We start from the raw sequence: 17,420 nt of genomic DNA on the forward strand, positions 1-17,420 counted from the left end.
CTTCAATTCACAAGCCCAATCAGTTTCAAGCCTCGAGAAGATGGTGGGACAACTTGCTTCTTCAGTTCAGACCTTGGCAATGACCGTTGAGAAAGGTAAGTTTCCAAGTCAACCAGTGCCTAATCCTAAAGGAGTACATGAAGCAAGTACCAGTTCACCACAACAGCATGGAGGGGTCAAAGCAGTAATGACCTTGCGAAAAGGAAAAGAAGTCGACAACAAGGTGGAGATGCCAGTGACAAAAGAAAATCAAATTGTACCTGTGAATGTTGATGACTCATCACCGGAGGAGAAAGAAGAAACCAACCCACAAGAATATGTTCCCAAAGCTCCATTTCCTCAGAGGTTAGCAAAAGGAAAAAAGGGAAAATTCACAGGTGAGATTCTTGAAATCTTCAAACAGGTAAGTGTTAACATCCCTTTGTTTGATGCTATTAAACAAGTTCCATCTTATGCCAAGTTTCTTAAAGACCTTTGTACTAAAAAGAGAAACATGCATGTTCAAAAGAAGGCATTTTTAACAGAAAACGTTAGTTCTATACTCCAACATAAAATTCCTTTAAAATGCAAAGACCCAGGCTCCCCCACTATCTCATGTAGTATAGGGAACCACACAATTGAGAATGCTTTGTTGGATTTAGGAGCTAGTGTAAATCTGTTACCTTATTCAGTGTTTGTGAAACTTGGACTGGGAGAATTACACCCAACTCCAGTGGTGTTACAACTTGCAGATCGATCCACAAAAATACCTCGTGGTATTGTGGAGGACGTGCTTATCCAGGTAGACAAATTTTATTTTCCTGTTGACTTCATTGTAATTGACACTCAACCAATACAGGATTCAAGGAAGCACATCCCCATTATTCTAGGCCGACCTTTCTTGGCAACTGCGGATGCTCACATTCAATGTAGAACTGGAAATATGCAGTTGTCCTTCGGCAACATGACTATGGAGCTGAACATCTTCAACATTGCCAAACAACCTCACAGTGCAGATGATGGAATTGTTGATGTGGATTTAATCGAAGCATTAGTTGATGACACTTTTCTTTCAAACCTTAGTGATGATCCTTTACAAACATGTTTAACTCACTTTGGTTTTGATTTTGATATTGACAGATCGGTTGATGAGGTCAACGCCCTGCTTGACTCAGCACCATCTATGGACACTAATAAATGGAAGTCAAGAGTTGAGCAACTAGCACCATCAGAGAAGCAACTCATTCCATCATCAGAATCACCACCGAAACTCGAGCTCAAACCATTGCCCAACACTTTGGAATATGCGTTTTTGGGAGAAGAAAGTACTCTGCCGGTAATCATCTCATCATCCCTAAATGACGAACAAAAAGGTAAGTTGTTGGATGTTTTAAAAGAGCACAAAGAAGCATTAGGATGGACCATAGCAGATATTAAAGGTATAAACCCAGTAGATTGCATGCATTACATTCACCTTGATGAAAATGCTAAAACTACTAGGGAGATGCAACGTCGGTTAAATCCTAACATGAAAGAAGTTGTTAGAACTGAGGTCCTTAAGCTATTAGATGCAGGTATCATTTACCCAATTTCTGATAGTTCATGGGTCAGTCCTGTACAAGTTGTCCCTAAAAAGTCAGGAGTCACAGTAGTTACCAATGCTGATAATGAATTGATACCCACTAGAGTGACTACAGGATGGCGTGTATGCATTGATTATAGAAAATTGAATTCTGTCACACGTAAAGACCATTTTCCTTTACCATTTATTGATCAAATGCTTGATAGATTAGCAGGCCATGAATTTTATTGCTTTCTAGATGGTTACTCAGGATATAATCAGATTCCCATAGCACCAAAAGATCAAGAGAAAACTACTTTCACTTGCCCTTTTGGCACATTTGCATATAGGAGAATGCCATTTGGATTATGTAATGCACCTGCTACATTTCAACGATGCATGTTGAGCATTTTTTCTGATATGGTGGAACGATTCCTTGAAGTCTTTATGGATGATTTTTCTGTCTTTGGTGACTCGTTTGATCAATGTTTACATCATCTAACACTAGTTCTGCAGAGATGTATCGAGAAGAACTTGGTCTTAAATTGGGAGAAATGCCATTTTATGGTAAAACAAGGTATTGTTCTCGGTCACATCATTTCGAGTAAAGGTATTGAGGTTGACAAAGCCAAGGTGGATCTCATTTCTAATCTTCCTCCACCCAAAACAGTCAAAGAAGTAAGATCTTTCCTTGGGCATGCTGGTTTCTATAGACGTTTCATTAAAGATTTTAGCAAAGTTTCTAGACCCTTATGCAATTTACTTGCTAAGGATGTACCTTTTATCTTTAATGATTCATGTCTCATGGCGTTTGAAAAATTAAAACAGTTGTTGACATCATCACCCATCATTCAGGCCCCAAACTGGAGCTTACCATTTGAGCTCATGTGTGATGCATCTGATTATGCAGTAGGAGCAGTATTAGGACAAAGAGTTGATCGAATTCCCCATGTTATTTACTATGCTAGTATGACATTAAATGATGCACAGTTGAACTATTCAACTACTGAAAAAGAAATGCTAGCAGTAGTGTTTGCATTAGAAAAATTTCGATCTTATCTCATTGGTTGTAAAATAATTGTGTTCACAGATCATGCTGCTCTTAAATATCTTCTCACAAAGAAAGATGCAAAAGCTAGACTAATTCGTTGGGTGTTACTTTTGCAGGAATTTGACTTGGAATTCAAAGATAAGAAAGGGTCAGAAAATGTTGTGGCGGACCATCTCTCTCGTCTCCATTTTGACACAATAATAGAACAATTACCATTAAATGAGTCATTTCCAGATGAACAATTAATGAGTGTGGAAGTATTACCTTGGTATGCTGATATAGTTAATTATCTTGTTACAGGTAAACTTCCAGAGCATTGGAGCAAGCAAGACAAGATCAAATTCTTTGCGGAAATAAAGAATTTCTTTTGGGATGACCCGTATTTGTTCAAGTATTGTGCAGACCAAATTGTTAGACGATGTGTCCCAGAAAATGAAATTCAGAATATCCTTTCATTCTGCCATGAACAAGCTTGTGGAGGCCATTTCAGTGCTAAGAAAACAGCGACTAAAGTTTTACAATGTGGTTTCTATTGGCCAACACTATTTCGAGACGCTTACACTTTTTGTTCTTCATGTGATAGGTGTCAACGAATGGGGAGCATTACGCGAAGGAACATGATGCCACTAAATCCAATTTTAGTGGTTGAGATTTTTGACGTATGGGGTATCGACTTCATGGGACCTTTTCCCCCGTCTTTTGGTCATCAATACATATTGGTTGCTGTTGACTATGTATCAAAATGGGTAGAAGCTATTCCATGTAGGACCAATGATCACAAGGTGGTGATAGCATTTTTGAAAAGCAACATTGTTTCACGCTTTGGATTCCCTCGAGCAATAATCAGTGATGGTGGTGCCCACTTTTGTAACAAAGCATTCAAAGCACTTTTGACAAAGTATTCAATCACACACAAAGTGGCGACCCCGTATCATCCGCAAACCAGTGGCCAAGTTGAGATCTCCAATCGAGAAATAAAGCACATATTAGAAAAAACGGTGAGGCCGGACAGAAAAGATTGGTCATTAAGACTTGATGATGCCTTATGGGCATATAAAACGGCTTTCAAGACCCCGATTGGGATGTCACCCTACAGGCTAGTGTATGGAAAAGCTTGCCACCTACCTGTGGAACTCGAGCATCGTGCATATTGGGCCATCAAGAAATTCAATTTTGACATGCAGCAAGCCAGCTCAGAAAGAAGATTACAGCTGGCAGAACTTGAAGAAATTCGCAATGACGCGTACGAAAATGCCAAGATTTACAAGCAACGAATGAAAGTCTTCCATGATAAGCAAATTATGAGAAAATCGTTCACTCCAGGTCAGAAAGTGCTTTTATTCAATTCTCGCTTGCACCTATTCCCAGGTAAGTTACGCTCTCGTTGGTCTGGCCCATTTATTGTTCATACTGTTTTTCCACATGGGGCAATTGAAATTAAAGACCCAAAGAATGGTGTCACGTTTAAAGTTAATGGTCAAAGATTAAAGCCATATCTAGAGTACCAACCACATGAAGAAGACACCGAAATAAATTTGAGTGACCCACCAAATTTGAATTGATTTTTTTTTCTTTTCGTTGATTTGATTTTTCTTTCTTTCTTTTTATTATTATTCTTTTGCTAATTGAAATTGTTTTTGCATAAGTGTGTTTATTTTACCATTAAGTTTTCTCTTATCATTTTTAATCATGAGTCTCATACTTAGACCGTTCCTCCTGAACATTCTTAAACCACTTCAACATGTCAAAACTCATCTCAAAAGACAGATTCAATTTTGTAAAACACATCGCATTTGGGCTCTACAACCACCAGAGTTAGTAGCCTATGTTGAGGGTTTAGAACACCAACTCAGAGACATTGAGAGAAGTGTTTACGACATCCAGTTGGAGCTTGAGGTAAATTCAATAAGAGGACGATTTTAATTTTCTTTGTGTGTTTTAATTTTTTTTTTCTATTGGTGTGCTTTAGTTTGTTACCCCGGTGAAGTGGCGGATAACGGTACTCCGTGACAATCAAGTCGGTTACTTCAGTTTCCCATAATAACTGATATTCTGAGGCGAAGGTATGGACAGAAACGAGATTCTAGCGAAGCTTCACAAGCGATTCCCTTCACTTCCTCAGAATGCCCTCCTTACGATCTATAAAGCTCGGTCCGAACGCATGCGATTACTCATGAGGAATAACATACCTGCTGACATCCGTTGGTTAATCGAGGCTAAAGTACGATCGGCAGGTGAGTTACCTCCAAAATTTATTGCATACATGCCTGGTTGTGGTAAAGGAAATTATGCAAGAAAACGACGAGCTCGAAGAATTTCTGTTGCTTGTCATAAGTGTGCCAGAATGAGTTGCAATAAAAACCCATGTTCTTTAGGAATGGTGTCTGATAACAGGGAAGATAAGATTCAATTCATTAGGGATGGCTTGAATAAGGAGTCATTGGATGATATCCTTTTGTCTCTTGAAACGCATCCCAGTGGATATGTGCAAGGAGCGATTCTCCAGTTATGGCCATTATTCCAGAAAGAGCATGCACGATATAGTCTCGGGAATCTGACTATAAACGACCCTGTTTGCCAGTTTATAAGAAAACTGGATAGGAAGCCTATCCTCGACCCATAGAGGGCGTTCAAGCCGTTTCTGGACGTAGAACCAGAGGAAGATGTGAGCCACAGTCGCAACTACCTGTAAATATCCTTTCACTTTACTGTTATTTTATTTCACTATTGTTTTATTGTGTGCATTATTGTCTTTAAAAATTTTATTACTGTTTGCTTTTTCCTTATTACTGTTTTCTTTTTCCCTTTTACTGTTTCCTTTTTGACTAGCGAGCCACGTGCTTTACGCGTTATTTGACACTGACATGTTACCTCATACATAACTGTGATCCACTGTCACCAAGATTCTTAAATGTGATTTCCTTTTTGTCAAGCACTCACAAATTGTTTTCGAGAAGTATCACAATGGCAGCTACTCCCAATAGACAATTCAAGAACATTTGTGTGCTTTCTGGATTTACCTATGGCAAACATAAAGAGTTCGTTGAGGCAGCTATAGATCTTGGTCGAAGCATAGCAGCGAGAAAATTACATTTGGTGTATGGAGGAGGTAATCGAGGGTTATCAAAAATGGTCTCAGAAGCAGCTTTTATCAGAGGAAGTCAAGTGTTAGGCATCATCCCAAGAGTCCTAAAACCATTGGGCAGTTCGTCTGACTCATCAACTGGAGAAGAGTTAGTCGTCTCAGGTATGCAAGAAAGAATAACTGAAATGCTTAATTATGCTGATGCTTTTATTTTCCTTCCAGGAGATCTTGCAACACTAGAGGCACTTATCACACTAGCATCTTGGGCCCATCTGCACATCCACCAGAAACCCATCGGTTTGTTAAATGTCAATAACTTTTATGATGGCTTTATCGCATTTCTTAACCATGCAATAAAAAACTATTTCATTCCCGCTAATGTGAAAAAACTCTTTATTTGTGCTCACACTGCTAATGAGCTACTGGATCTATTACAAGCTTATAGACCGGAGCCAGACCCCTGGACCTTTGTGTTGGAGCGTCCAAATAATGATGGTAACAGTAGCAGCAGTAAGAAGTACAAATTAGATTTAACTCTCCGCCTGTAAATATTTTCTTCTGTGTTGCACCACCCAGGTGATGTCTTCTAAACTCTACTTCTTTCATTTCAAACATTGAGGACAATGTTTCGTTCTGGTTGGGGGGAGGGAATAGTTGACAATTATGAAATTTTGGTTAAGTTTTTACTAATTTTTTGTTGTAGAAACTAACTGTTGCTAACTTTTTGTGTTGAAGATGGCTGAATATGGAGTGTAGTGACTCTAGAAACGCATCTTCATCGTTTAAAAAAAAAAATTAAAAAAAAAAACTTAAAAAAAAATTAAGACATTTTCTTTTTTCTTTATTATGTGTTTATGTTTATTTTTCTTCTTTTTAATTTATCCTCTATAAAAATGCATTTTCCAACTTTTGAGTCGAAGATGGCTGAATATGGAGTGTAGTTCCTCTAGAAACGCATCTTCTTTAAAAAAAATAATAAAAAAATCATTTTCTTTTCTATCATTTTTGTAACTTTTCTAAATTAATTTTTCTACATCATTTTCACATTTCTGCATGCATATTATTTTTTTTTTTATGTTTAGAATAGGTTGGGGGGTAGAATGTTGTTTAAAAAAAAAAAATTTTTGATTTGTTTTAACATTGGGTGACATGATTAATTTAAATTTTAGTATTTGTATTATCTTTGGTCTTAAGTGATGTTACGCTATGTTTGCTACTTTACATGTTGATGTCGGAGACAAATGTGAGTTGCTTGAAGGAATGAACATGTCATAATAAGTACCAAGTGAGTTTTTGAGCCTATTATTTTTCTTGGAGAATAACCCTTTTGCCCACTCTTTATACAGCTTAGCAGTTTATTATTTTATACACGATCTCTAAATTACTTTTGAGTTAACCCTTAAAAAAAAAATTGTAAAATAAAAAAAAAAGAGAAAAAAGAAAAAGAAAAAAGAGTGTGTTGCTACATTTGGAGGCCCATCTAACTAGTAGATATGGAAGATTATTTAGAGCCCTAAAAGACGATGGAGAGGCCATCTTTGATCCGTTTGAGCCTTTCAAGCCATCCCTTTTATTTAATATCCATAGTTAACCCTTTTGAGCCTTTAAAAAAAAAAAAAAAAAAAAAAAAACCTTTTCTTTGTCAACTTATCATCTTGACCCACTCCGATTTGGAGTATTACCCGATATCTTATAAGTTCCATCACCTATTTATGTTTGAGAAAATGTAAATAATTATTTTGTTCAGTGAAGTTATGCCAAATAAAAAAAAAAAAACAAAAACAAAAACAAAAACAAAAGTTGTTATTTCAAAAGAATAAAAATAGGTGAAATCCACCTTGCAACTTCCAAAAAAAAAAAAAAAATTCTCTGCATTTTTCTCAAACATACACTTTGTTTTCCTTATTTCCTTTCTTTGTTAGCCATATCCCTAGCCTACGTTACGTCCTAATAAAAGTCCTTCTTGATTTTAGGGAACTATAGTTTGAAGTAGAAGCTAGTTATATGGGCTAAAAAGATGTAGTGATGCATAAAAAAAAAAAGATAAATAAAGTGGGTTGACTAACATTTTATTTGACTTGAGATCGTATTATTTCTAAGCTGAGGGCATATTTATTTCATCTTGGTGAGAGCATGTGATATCATTTCTTTATTATTTTCTCTCTCAATTACCATTCATTGGAGTGACTATGTTTATTGGGTTTTAATTTCTTTGTGAGAGTGTCACCACTTCCAGTGAGATTTTGGGGTTTGACATGTCATTCTTGAAAGTAGATATAACAAAGTCTACTGGGCTGATTCATATGGATGGTTAATATGGGTGTGATATTTCTTTAGACTGGAGATAATGCTTATACTTTTATTTGATTGCTATCATTAATCTGATTGAATAAATATGAGTGTTTCAAAAAAAAAAAAAAAAAAAAAAAGAAAAATCATTTTGAATTTGAATTTTGTTTTCGCTTTATTTGCTAGGGACTAGCAATAAGCTGGTTGGGGGGTGTGTTGAGTGTTAGAAAATGCATATTTATAAAGGAGAAAACCGTCATTTTACATTTCAAGTCTTACTAACAACCCTTACTTTTATGTATTTAACCTTCTTGTGATGTAATTACGTGTGTGTTATTTTAATTAAGTATTTTATGTATTTTAGGGGCAGTATAGCCATTTCATAATAAAGGAGAGATCAGACGGCAAAACGGACATCACTTTTGAACTCAGGACGGTCGAAAACCTTAGGAAGAGCATAAAAGGAAAAATGGCACTATTCACATGTACGGTACTATTCACGTATACGGTACTGTCTACGTTACTGTTCACGACACTGTTCACATAGACGGATCGATGACGTGGCATTGACCGATGATGTGGCATTGACTGATGAGGTGTCACGATCCTGTTGGGCTAAAATTCTTATGTACTGTTGATGGTGACGTGGCAGCATATCAGTGGACGAAAAATCTCGTGTACGGTGCATGCATCACACAGGATTATTTTCAATCAAACCGCGTTACTGTTCAAAGTCGGGTCAAACCGTGTTACTGTTCATCCGCGTGGTCAAACCGTGGACTGTTGACTGATGACGTGGCGCAATCCTGAGCGTCCAAACTGTTTTTAATCCGATGGCCATGATTTACTCCATGTATCTATAAAAAGGGGGCCTCCCCCCCCTAATTTGATATCTCTGAATCCATTTTTGGGATCTATTTTCTGTAATTCCCTCTCCATCTTGTATTTTCTTCGTATTTTAATAAATTCCCATTTTGCCCCTAGTTCAATTATGAGTGGCTAATTTTCTTTCAAGCTTGGGTTGAAGGTGAAGTCTCAACATGTGTCATGGGCTTAATTTGGTAAATTTATTTTCTCTTCCCCTCTAGTTTTTGTGGATGTTTTGACTTCTCGTCGACAAATAATACTAATCTTGTCTAGTACCGCCTTGGTTTCACCGGCCCTCTAGTACAAGGTTATTATTATTTGGCACGATAAGCCCTTAGCACCATATTGATTAGAGCGTGGTTCATGAGGTGTGGATTCCCCCCTCATGATTTAATTGGCATTAATAAGGAATATTTAGCCCATGATGCATGTTGATACGGATCCAGATACCCAAGTACGTCATTTCAATAGAATTCTCTTCAATTTATTCTCACCATTTCAATACCAATTTTAGAATTTATTCTCTCCATTTTAATTTAAGTTTTAGCATATTCCAATCATTTCCACCACAAATCTAATCACTCATTCACAAAATTAATTCTACACAATTAAAATCCACCTCCTCGTGGGATCGACACTCGTCACCATTAATCTATACTACAACAGATTCGTGCGCTTGCGAGTACATTAAAATTTGCACAACAGCAGCAACTTGCAATTTATACTTTGTATCGTTATTATATATTTATGCTCATGCAAGATCAGGTTTTATTTTTTAGGATAATCAGGTTTTATTTTTGGGCAAGTTAAAAATAAAGGTAACATGCAGCTTTTCTAAAATTAAAAAAATAATTGGCCGGATTTGCAATCAATGCATTTTGAGAAACAACCAATACAAAATTTGCTTTAGAGACATGCATTTTTCCGCAACATTATGTTGAATACATTAAATTTTAATTGGCACACACGGCGCACATGACCTGTCATTTACGGTCCTGGACGAAAAATGATTTGACACACCTAAAAGAGAGAGAGAGATGTTATGTCAATTGTAGCTTTCAAACAGTCGACAAACGTAAATAGTATGTGCCGGCACATACTATTACTAAATCGTCGCTTGTATTCGGTCACTAACAATGCGTCAATGGTTTAAATCACAACGAAACGACGAATCGTCCTCATTGTACATGTGAAAATGACGCATTATCTGACATATTGATTTCCAAAAGATTTGAATAAATGGAAGGGATCTTCTCTTTTCTTTTCTCTGATGATTACATAAAATAATAATCATCGAAATTATAATTATAGAAAAAATTAAAATTTACTAATAAAAATCATTAATTGCACGACAGTTTCTAATTATTTACAACTAAAAGAATGGATGAATATATATATATATATATATATATATATATACACACACCTTTAATAGTCTATGATTTAGTATTTTATTAGGGAAATTTACAGTAATAACCATTAAAGTTTTGATTTTTTTCATCTTAACCCCCCAAAAATATTTCTATCAACATTAGCCATTAAACAACTTTTGAGACCAAAATACCCCTCCCTCATCTCTCCCCCAACACTCCCTTTCACTCATCTCTCCCAAACCGATCCAACTCCCATCATCGGCAGTGACATCAACCCTCGTCGGCGGCGGCTCCATCTCTCACCGGCATCCGATCTACGATCTACAACCTTTAACAAAACCTAGGTTAGTCATTTTTCTTATATTCATTAATTTAAAATGAGATTTTAGAATAATAATAGTTATAGCTTGAGAATAATGGTGGTGGTGGTGGTGTTTGTGGTGGTTGGTGGTGTTTGGGAGTATTTTTTTTCGATTTTGAAGTGTTGTGGCTTAATTTTGGGGGTGGGGAGGGAGGGGGGCAGGGCGCGCGCGCGCCCATCGCTGGACAGCAGAGCGCGCTGTCGCACCAGCGCGCCCATCGCACAAAAAATTAGAGTGTTTTTTTTAACGAGTCAATTTTTTTTTCTGTAAACGTAATGTAGTAATTTTATAAATATTACAGAGACATGGCGAAATCAGAATCACCGGATATCGAAGTAGGCAAGATGTATTTTCGTTATGCTGATCACTTTCCTGGTCGAATTTCGAGCATGTGTAAGTTATCTTCGGTCGTAAAAGCCATCGAGGGAAAATTAACAAAGCGGCAGTTGAGTATGTTCAAAAAGGATATATTTGGGCATTTCTTGGAGTGTCGAAGTTTTCCATTTAGTGGGGTAATTTTGCACAATCTTTTACTGAGGCAAGTGGCCCATGAAGAAGATAGCCGTGAGGATCAGTTATGGTTTTAAATTGGTGAGCATTTGATTCGCTTATTAATTGTCGAATGGTGCTTGGTTACTGGACTTTCATTTGGTGTTGATACCAATCAAAAAAATGATGAAATGGAGCAGAGGCTACGTAATACGTATTTTGGTGGTGTGCATCGTAAGATTAATGTGAACGAATTCGATGCAATTTTTAAGGAGTTGAAATTCGAGGAAATGGACGATATGAACGCATTAAAGATTGCGTTGTTTTATTTTGCGGACAAGGTACTAAATGCAAGAAAAAATTGGCTTGACCAAGTTGATGATATACAGTACTTCTGAAAGCGTCCATGGGGTCTATTGTCGTTGGAAATGATTTACGAGAGTCTTGACAATGCACTGTTCGAGAAAGACGAGAAATTTAAGAAGACTCGGTTGAAAAATCCAGATCATAACATTGAAAAATACAATCTTTACGGCTTTACGTCTGGGGTTCAGGTGCGTTTTTTTTTGTTTATTACTAAGTTTTATAGTATTAAAAATTTGATAGTTGTTTTATTTGATTTTTCACTTTGGTTGTTATAGGCTTGGATTTACGAAGCAATCGGAGGGTTGCCATCAACATGGGTCGTCAAAACGAAGAATAAGATTCCCCGCATTTTGCAATGGAAGCCCATGGCGTCTTCGAGAATCAATTTTACGGAGGTTTATTCGTTCTTCAACGACGAATCTCGTCTTGTAAGTAATATGTATTACTTATTTTTTTAACTTTACTAAATTTAAGTTATGTATACTTACTTAAAATTTTCAATTGAATTTATGACAAGGGGACGTTTTACAAACTCTTGAGCCAATTCAAAGGAGAGTAGCAGAAAATATTGACTCTCTGTAAAGGATTACTTGCCAAGCATTCCAAACTGGGTTCATAAGGTTGGTATACTCTAAGTACTAAAAATTTTTTAATCGAATTTTTTTATTTTTCATTTACTAATTTTAAATGATACTTTATACAGCAGCAACCCTCAATGAACACGATGCCGTCGGTTACAAGGCAATCAGACGAGCATGACGATCATGACGACATACCAAACCCAATACCAGAGCAGCGTCATGACACTTATGAGGATGAGGCCCCGGCTGTTGATGACCACCAGCAGCAAACAGACAACTCTGATGACGCACGGGATTCTGAGGTTATAAATAATATACGATATTTTTCCTTTATAAATTATTAATTTTTTATTGTTATTCTAAAGTTTTCTGTTTTTTCTTTTGTAATAGTCGAGGACAAAGCAGTTTAATGATTACATACGACGACGGCTGGATAAGATTGATCGTAACATGTATGAAATAAAGTCAGAATTAAAAGATTTTAAAGAAACCGTTGTTGGCTTCATCGACACATTTTCTAAACGTCCAAATAAGGATTCTCTCACTGCACGCTCGTATGCGGTGAGCAAATTTAAATTTAATAATTATGTTCGTTTAACTTTTAATTTAATAGTTGTTTAATATGTTCTTCTTGGCGAATGGACAGGCCCCGACTGACTATGGAGTGTATACTGACGTGGGCAATGAAAATTTGTCTACGCCCACGTCATTGTATAGTTTCTACGGGGATGTTAGTGGGGAGAGCGTGCAGGTGTTCTCTAAGGTGCCTCTCGGCGTTAGTAAGTTCGGACGCGCGTACATACCGTCGTATGTTTATAACAATCCTTACATGATTCCTCCAGTCAGGCGAAGACAGAACATCCGGCCTTTACCTCGACCCCAAATCTTGGAGCATGCGATTGACATGAGTACGACTGTGGATATAAATCCACTGAGAGGATTGGAGGACTCTAGCATGTTTGCTGAGTTTGATCGATGGTTCGCTGGTGATATGACAGTGGTTCGGAGAGTCCGGCACCCGCGGTCATGTTAACATATATGTTTCCATAATATTGATTTTGATGATAATAAACAAGATTAAGAATGATTAATCTTTTAAGATCAAATTATTTTTTATACATCTTAAATAAATCATTATTTTCACATTTTAAAGGTTTTATATTTAATGAAAAATGATTTTATGAAATTGATTGTGTTTATTCTTTTTAAATAAATCATTATTTTCACATTATAAATGTTTCATATTTAATGGAAAAATGATTTTATGAAATTGGTTGTTCTTCAAAGTTTATGGTTTAATTGAAAGAATTTTGAAAACTTTGAAATAAACAAGTATTGCTTGAATTTTTGGTAAAGGACTTATTTGAAAAGTTTCATATCATTTTTGGCTATACCATAATTTCAGAAAGTTTTGGGATTAACCAAACATTACTTAGAAATTCTGAAATTGGACCTATTTGTAAAGTTTTATAACGTTTTGGGCCGTAACACAGTTTTATAAAGTTTTGGGGTCAAACGATAAATTTGGGAAATATTTCACTGTAGCAGTTACTGTAGAAAACGGCGATCCGACATCTTGATAACGGCTCACCGACATCTAACAGAATTGAAGATTAGTCTCTGGAACTAAACGGCAAACCGACATGTGTGATAAACGGCTCGCCGATATCAACCAGTAGCCTCTAGACCTAAACGGCGATCCGACATCTAGAAAACGGCGATCCGACAATTTGAAAAATCAGCTCAACGGTCATATTGACCAATCAAACGGCGATCCGACATCTAGTTAGCGGCGATCCGACAGTGTGCAGAAAGTCAATAACGGCTAGTTTTCAGCTCCAACTATAAATAAGCTCAATCCAATTCAAACAAGATTAATTCCAACGATCATCATTGAGCAAAATATTGAGAATACAACTTTCATTGAGCTTTAAATCTTTGTATTCATCTCATTCATTCACACATTGAGCTTTCACTTGTGATCAAACACATTGTGTGAGAGAGATTCATTTGTAATCTTTTTTGTAAAATCAAGTTAAAAGATTGTAAGTGTTGGGATACACTTGGGTTAAGAGATTGGGGATAATCTCTTGTTGTAAAGGTCCATTGACACCTTGGAAGTCAATTGTAAGCGTTTGAAGCCTTGGGAGGCTAGCTTAGTGAAATCCTCAAGCCCGGTGTGCTTGGAGGCGTGGACGTAGGCGGGGATTGCCGAACCACGTAAAAATCCTTGAGTTTGCTTTCTCTTCCCTTACTCATTTATTATTGTGCTTTTATTGAATTTATTGTTTTCAAATTTATTAAGGCATTAGATTGGATTTGTGTGTGGTTTGCCTAGGATAATTTTTAAAAACCCAATTCACCCCCCCTCTTGGGTTGCCTAGTTAGTATTTCAGGTCATTCTTTGAAATACTTTTGGGTTTAACTTCGATGGGATGGCTAGGCGATGAGGTAATTATATTTTCAAAGTTCTTTGAGTAATGTGGATTTGTATATAAATATTTTCTTTTAAATCGTAATGTTTATGTTTGTCTACAGCATATTCACGAGTATTTTTGCTTGCTTAGCGAGAAACAACGGCAGTATCTGAATGCCTTACTTCAACGTGTCACACATACCGACACATTTTTTTGGGTAACGTGCCAACATAACGAACATAAATATTATTTATGTTTTTTTTAATTATCGCCTTTAAGTTTTGTTAATTAATGCATTTCTTGGTTATCTATGTATTACGTGTTCTTGACTCAGTTATGGAACAATGGGGATTGTGCGGTCGATTCATTAGAATTCGACAACCGCTTGAATAGCTATCTTTGTGGGCGACAGCACACAATGTCCAAATCGATGACGGATGTCGATATGGTATGTAGTTTATTGCATTTCATATACAAGTTGTCGATTTTTCTTAGTCCGGCCTTTTCAATTTCATATATAACGAAGATGTTTTTGAATTTTTATATACAGTTACTGATCCCTGTTAACTTGGACGGCGAGCATTGGGTACTGGCACGAGTAGACTTTCGGAAAAATAAAGTCTGGATTTATGACTCATTACTCACATGCCGCGACGACAAAAGATACAGGTTGAAATTCAAGCCACTTGAAGTTATCTTCCCTCGATGGTTGGAATATGTTGGGTTCTACAACATCCGACCTGAGTTACGGAGTGTCGACCCCTGGAAAGTTATCGCAGTTAGGAGCCGCCACAACAGGAGCGCGGAACTGGCGATTGCGGTGTTTTTGTATTGACGGTTACGATGTATTTAATGTTCGGGCTTACATTAGAGTTTATCGCTAGTCATGTCGAGTACTTTAGAAAGAAGATTGCGATTGACATATTTAATGACGATATTGTATTGTAAATCGTTGTAGTAATTTCACTGTTGAAATTTAAATTTTGATTCTAATTTGCGCACTTAAGTTTATATAATTTGAATGCTCACATTTTAATATTAAAAAAAAATCACACTCACATATAAGTGTACAATACACTAAAAAAATATAACAGTTTTAACCAACGAATCATTGAAACAATACAACTAACTTCGATTCGACGCAATGAGATTCTTACACCGCTTACGATTATGGCCCAGTTCATGACACCGCCCGCATCTTACAGTCCGCCGGTTAACTTCCTCGCCAGCCGAGGGTATTCTGAGCTCTTTACGACGGCTAGGTGGTGGTGCCTCAACTGGAGGGTATACTTGCATCTCCTGAATTTCATCTGGAACTTCCCAATCAGCCACATCGCCAACTGGCTCCACTGGTTGTGCATAAGCCATCGCCAACCATTCTGTAGTGTAAAAGTCCAAGCAAAGATTAATATAATCCACCCGGTGTGTTAGACACACCGCAATTGCATGAGCACATACAAGCTGATCAAGCTGAAATACTCTGCAGGAGCAAGTTTTCTTTTGCAAGTCAACCAAACCTTCCTTAAGCCCACCACCTATAACTTGAAATCGATGCGGAGACACCGGCCGAACTATCATTCTTTCAGCTATAGTTCTCCTCTCAGTGACTATTTCATCCGCCCATGTTGTTAGCCGAGTACTCATTGATTCAGCCACAATTTTTCTATCATAAAACCATTGCTGCAGCGTTTTCCTAAAGTGATCAACAAGATGAGTAACAGGAAATTTTCGCGGTTCCCTCATGAAAGAATTAACACTCTCCGCGATGTTGGTGGTAAGAATGTTGTACCTCCTACCTTCAAACTGAGACCTTGCCCAATTACACGTACCGACATTATTTTCTAGGTAGTCAGCCGCACCCGAGTGGATCATCCACAACCCTTCAAGTTGTCTCTTAAATTCCTCGTGGCCATATGCTTTTGCTGTATTAATAAAGGCAGGCTCAAATTGATCCCAAAGAGCTTTTGACATTCTAAACTGTGACTTAATGTTACCTTTCACGTGGTAAAAACAAACTCCGTGAGTTGCATTGTGAAATACTTTAAGAACGGCTCTCCTTATGGCAGTGCATCGATTAGATATAATTACCAACTCAGGTCTATCGCCAATCACTCCGTATAACTTCATCATAAACCATTCCCAAGCATCATTGTTTTCTGAATCCATGATCCCAATGGCTAACGGATACAATTGATTGTTACCATCAAGACATGTTGCCACGAACATGCTTCCACGATATAGCCCCTTGAGATGAGTACCATCTACATCAATGACAGGTCGAATGTACTACATAAAACCCTTGATGGAAGATCCGAGTGCTACAAAATAGTATAAGAAATTACCATTTCCATCCTGCTCGATGTGAGTGACTGTACCCTCATTCGCTGTAGTTAGTACGTGAGAGTATTTAGGGAGCAAGTTGTATGACTCTGCAGGGTTGCCTCGAACTATTTCAAGACCAACTTCTCTCGCCCGATATGCCTGCTGGTATGTTAACTGAACACCGTATTCTTGTTGCATATCTGCTCTTATGTCATTTGGAGTATAAATTCTCTTGTCTTGAATATATTTATCTGCGATAATATGACCGACAACCCGGCTCCTGACTTGATGACGTCCAGCAACCAATACCTCATTATGACAAGTGTGTACATTATCAATTCTCTGCACCACCTAAGGAACATTTTCCTCGTTCGAACATCTAGTTGCTCGAATACGCCATTTACATGATTCTAAACTACAGTGAGCCTCGAAACGTGTCGTAGTAGACTGTGCAATCTTGAAATCAAACTTATCCCGAAAGGCAACCTTGCGTAGTTGTAATATAAACTCATTCTTCTCAGCAAATAGCTTACCCACACTGATATCATCTGAGTCACAACTACTAACAAAGCTTGGAGCAACCATGTTCGAAGGCAAAGTTGGAGCAACACTTGTGAGGGAGTCAATTCTCCTTCTCGATCGAACCATAGAAGGAATAGGTCTATTGCCTCTGTTATT

At 37.2% G+C, this 17,420-nt stretch overlaps 3 protein-coding genes across 3 annotated transcripts; 2 read left to right on the top strand and 1 right to left on the bottom strand.

Moving 5' to 3' along the window:
- The first annotated feature begins 11,482 nt into the window (after positions 1-11,482).
- Positions 11,483-11,888, top strand: LOC127902124 (uncharacterized). The gene is made up of 2 exons (XM_052440735.1): positions 11,483-11,610; positions 11,698-11,888. The coding sequence occupies exons 1-2, from the start codon at positions 11,485-11,487 to the stop codon at positions 11,878-11,880; spliced, it is 309 nt and encodes a 102-aa protein (XP_052296695.1). The 5' UTR covers positions 11,483-11,484; the 3' UTR covers positions 11,881-11,888.
- A 2,545-nt stretch (positions 11,889-14,433) lies between these two features.
- LOC127902060 (uncharacterized) lies at positions 14,434-15,255 on the top strand. Its single transcript, XM_052440472.1, has 4 exons — positions 14,434-14,454; positions 14,542-14,637; positions 14,755-14,868; positions 14,971-15,255. The coding sequence occupies exons 1-4, from the start codon at positions 14,434-14,436 to the stop codon at positions 15,253-15,255; spliced, it is 516 nt and encodes a 171-aa protein (XP_052296432.1).
- Positions 15,256-15,545: 290 nt separating this feature from the next.
- On the bottom strand, positions 15,546-16,940 carry LOC127902062 (uncharacterized). Its single transcript, XM_052440479.1, has 2 exons — positions 16,763-16,940; positions 15,546-16,681 (listed from the first exon to the last, which is right to left on the bottom strand). The coding sequence occupies exons 1-2, from the start codon at positions 16,938-16,940 to the stop codon at positions 15,546-15,548; spliced, it is 1,314 nt and encodes a 437-aa protein (XP_052296439.1).
- Between the last annotated feature and the right edge of the window lie 480 nt (positions 16,941-17,420).

This window comes from Citrus sinensis, chromosome 5 (assembly GCF_022201045.2).
Source record: "Citrus sinensis cultivar Valencia sweet orange chromosome 5, DVS_A1.0, whole genome shotgun sequence".
Classification (NCBI taxonomy): domain Eukaryota; kingdom Viridiplantae; phylum Streptophyta; class Magnoliopsida; order Sapindales; family Rutaceae; genus Citrus; species Citrus sinensis.